The sequence below is a fragment of the Enhydra lutris genome, unplaced genomic scaffold (assembly GCF_002288905.1).
Source record: "Enhydra lutris kenyoni isolate GAN:26980312 unplaced genomic scaffold, ASM228890v2 scaffoldscaffold50, whole genome shotgun sequence".
Taxonomy (NCBI): Eukaryota; Metazoa; Chordata; class Mammalia; order Carnivora; family Mustelidae; genus Enhydra; species Enhydra lutris.
Window position 1 is genome coordinate 14,046,369 of NW_019154134.1, and position 3,591 is coordinate 14,049,959.

The 3,591-nt window shown below is 56.0% G+C and overlaps 1 protein-coding gene across 1 annotated transcript; it reads right to left on the bottom strand.

The window, feature by feature from the left end:
- Positions 1-1,644: 1,644 nt before the first annotated feature.
- LOC111156977 (5-hydroxytryptamine receptor 1A) lies at positions 1,645-3,271 on the bottom strand. The gene has a single exon (XM_022518161.1). The coding sequence runs from the start codon at positions 3,269-3,271 to the stop codon at positions 2,003-2,005; it is 1,269 nt and encodes a 422-aa protein (XP_022373869.1). The 3' UTR covers positions 1,645-2,002.
- Positions 3,272-3,591: the final 320 nt, after the last annotated feature.

Genomic DNA, 3,591 nt, shown 5'->3' on the forward strand with positions numbered 1-3,591 from the left:
ATACCAAATGGAGGCTTTGTTCTGTTGACAAACAAGAAAATGGCTTCAGTGACAGTGCTGTCTTTTCACCTTCTTAATCCTAAACACAAGTGAACATTCCATTGGCAACTTTTGCAAGACTGTTCTCAAAACAGCGACACAATCATTCAAAAGGTCCAGTTTAAAGGAGAGAAGAGAAAAATCAATAACTTTGTGCAATTACTGGAAAACACAACCGTTAGTCATCAGAAAATTAGAGGCTACATCTAACTTACAAACCTCTCGATTCCAGTCCTGTGGATGGAAATTTACATTCAAAAGGAGCACCAAAATAACTTCCCTTCTGGGGGCAGTAAAGATTCTAACTGGTTTCTCAGCAGAACTGGCAAGGTTGAAAGAGTAACTTTTGTGGGGGAGAAAGCTTGGAGTGCTCCATATATTCAAATGGCAAGAAACTGGTTTGTCTTAGACCTGTGGCTCATATCAGGCCAAGGAGCAAACATAATAACCCTGTACAAGATTCTCAGGAACTCCTCAGCGAGAGCACCCCTAACTAGTCTTTGGGGCCCTATTATTTAAAGTAACTCCCTGTGAGTTCACAGACCTCACAAAGCCTATCGGGACCCATCTCATTGGAAGCCTGGAATTCCTATTTGGAAAGCAAAGTCCTGGTAACTATGTGTGCTGGACTTCCTACAGAACAAATCCCGTGTAATGTTAGGACACGCTTAACAGACTATTCTATCCCAAAGGACAGGGGTAACTAGGAGGAAAGTCTGCATCCTTTGGATGAAACTGCCCTTTCGGGTTCCACGAGGAGCGCCACCTGCAGCCGGGGCCGCGTGCACTGACGTCTCCTCCCTCTTAAACGCCCCACACCACCCTCTTTGGCTTCCCGGGTCCAGCTCGTCCCGCCGGAGCTAGCTCCGGCTTCGGCAACCCCAGTGGTTTATCCGCCCTTCTGTGCGTCCCTCGGCGTAAGCGGAGGAATGGCTCTAGTTCGGTAGACTTTCTTGCGCGCGCGCCGAGAGCGCATGCCACACAGCCGCTGGCTGCGGAGGCGCCCGGCTGGTAGGCTGCCGGGAGGCCTGAGCACGTACGCCTTGTTGGTCGGCACAGCCCGCGGTAGGTAAGTCGCGGCGCCGGAGCGTGCAGACGCGCGGGGAGCCTATACAAACCGAAGTCCGTTTTCCCTTTCCACGGATTGTCAGTTTCTTTGGTGAGTGCTGACGCCAAGGCAAGCACGGATAAAAATCGTTCCGCACTCCCTCCTCGCTCTCCCCCACTGGCCCAGCCTTGCTTGTACTTACAAGTGCACTCTAAGAGACAGCTTCTGGCCACTTGTTTGGAGTCCAGGAAGACAGAGCAGGGGCTGTGCGCGGAAGAGATACTCTGCAAGTCTACACGGCGGGGCGGGGATTCCCAGGGACACCACAGTCACTGGGAAAAACAGACCCTCCAGCTTTTCCCGACTAGCAAACCTAGGCATGAAACTGGTGGGGAAAAGTGAGTTTCTAGGGTAGGATGGCGGGGCAGGTTTGGAAATCGGGAATGAAGCAAACTCCTGAACCTTAAATCCAAGTTCTCGCTGTGGGGCGATCGTGTGGGAGCGGTTAGTGGGCGCGGCGGCTGCGTGTACTGTTTATTTATCTGTGTAGATTTTTTTGCCTTGAATGGCTTAGGCTTAAACTTCCGCCGCGAAGATTTGGGGTGCGGAAGAGGGAGGAGGCAAGTGCAGAGTTCAGACCTGATTCTGAGGCCAAAGGCTGAGCCAAGGTCGCTTATCACGGAAAGGGGAGTTTCCCACCCCCCTCCAGACCTTTTCTCTGGGGCTCTTTGCACAAAGCGCACTCCCTCCGAGCAGGGTATTGGGCGACGGAAGTGGAGGGACGAGGTCTGGAAGCGGGGACCCCAAGCAGCGGAGAAAGTGAGAGGAAATTAGCGAGCTATCAGAAGTGTTGATTCCAGAAAACTGGAGGAGGCAGAGAGGATGGGGCGGGCCTACTCGCCGACTACTCCACCATCATCGGCGGCAGAACTTGCACTTGATGATCTTCTTAAACGCGTTTTGGAAGTCTTTGTTGAAGTAGGCGTAAATGACAGGGTTGAGCAGAGAGTTGGAGTAGCCCAGCCAGTTGATTATGGCTCCCAGCAGGGTGGGCATGTGGCAGCTGCTTTCACAGAAGGGCAGGACCAGGGCCACGATGAAGAAGGGCAGCCAGCAAAGGATGAATGTGCCCATGATGATGCCCAACGTCTTCACCGTTTTCCTCTCCCGGGCCAGGGCCATCTTGCGCTTGGCCTCGGCGTTGCGCTCATTCTTCTTCTCGAAGGAGGCGGGGGTGCAAGGGATAGCACCCACCTCGCTGGGCAGCGGCAGGTGCTCTTTGGAATTGCCCACCCTGTGCACTTCAATCACCTCCAGGGCGGCGCCGTCCTCACCCTGCCTCACCGCGCCATTGGTGCACAGAGTCCCCCCTGCCTTGTTCTCCACACCCTGCCTCCATTCTCTGCTCCCTGGCTCGCCGTTTACGCTCTTCTTGGGCTGCGGGGCCGGCGACACCCCAAAGCGGGTGTCCGCTCCCTTCTTCTCCACCTTCTTGACTGTTTTGCGGATGCGGAAGCGCGCAGCTCGGAAGATGCGCCCGTAGAGAACCAGCATGAGCAGCAGCGGGATGTAGAAAGCGCCAAAGGTCGAATAGATAGTGTAGCCATGGTCCTTGCTAATCGTGCACGCGTCGGGGTCGGAGCGGTCTTCGGGGGTGCGCCAACCCAGCATGGGCGGGATGGAGATAAGGAAGCCAATGAGCCAAGTGAGCGAGATGAGCGCAGCGGCGCGCCGGGGCGTCCTCTTGTTCACGTAGTCAATGGGGTCCGTGATGGCCCAGTACCTGTCCAGTGCAATGGCGCACAGGTGCAGGATGGACGAGGTGCAACACAGCACGTCGAGGGCGATGAATAGGTCACAGGTGACCTGCCCCAGCGTCCATTTGTTGAGCACCTGGTAGAGCGCAGCCATGGGCAGCACCAGCACCGACACCATGAGGTCGGTGACAGCCAGAGAGCCGATGAGATAGTTGGCCACATTCTGCAGGGAGCGCTCCAGGGCGATGGCGGCCACCACGCACGCATTGCCCAGCACCGCGCAGAAAATGAGCGTGCCCAGCAGCAGTGAGGTGATCACTTGGTAGATGAAGGTCACGTCGGAGATGCCAGTAGCGTTTCCGCGTGTCCCGAAGGGACCCTCGGACAAAGTGGTGTTGTTGCCCTGTCCCGGGTTGAGTACATCCATGCCTGCGCGCCCGGCGGGGGGGGAGGGGGAGGGGAGAAAGTGCTGCGTTAGGATCCCCCTCGCCCCTCCCCCTGGGGTCTTCCACCCCTCTCTCCTGGGGAGTTTCAGGTGGAGGGAATGCAGGGACTCAAGCAGGAAGTTCTTACTGCTCAGGCGAGGGCATCTCCGAGGAGCAGCTTCCAGGAGCTCCCTGGGCTCCCTTGGTCCAGCAGGCTCAGAGACTCCAGCTGGGAAAGGAGTTCGCCAGAGAAGAGCTTCGGGACCTCTGGGCGTTGGAGAGGTGGCTGGAACATCTGTTTCTCACTGTCCATTTTACTTTG

What these genes read in the sequence shown, in the direction of transcription:
- LOC111156977 (XM_022518161.1), bottom strand. Translation starts at nt 3,271, where the DNA reads ATGGATGTACTCAACCCGGGACAGGGCAACAACACCACTTTGTCCGAG.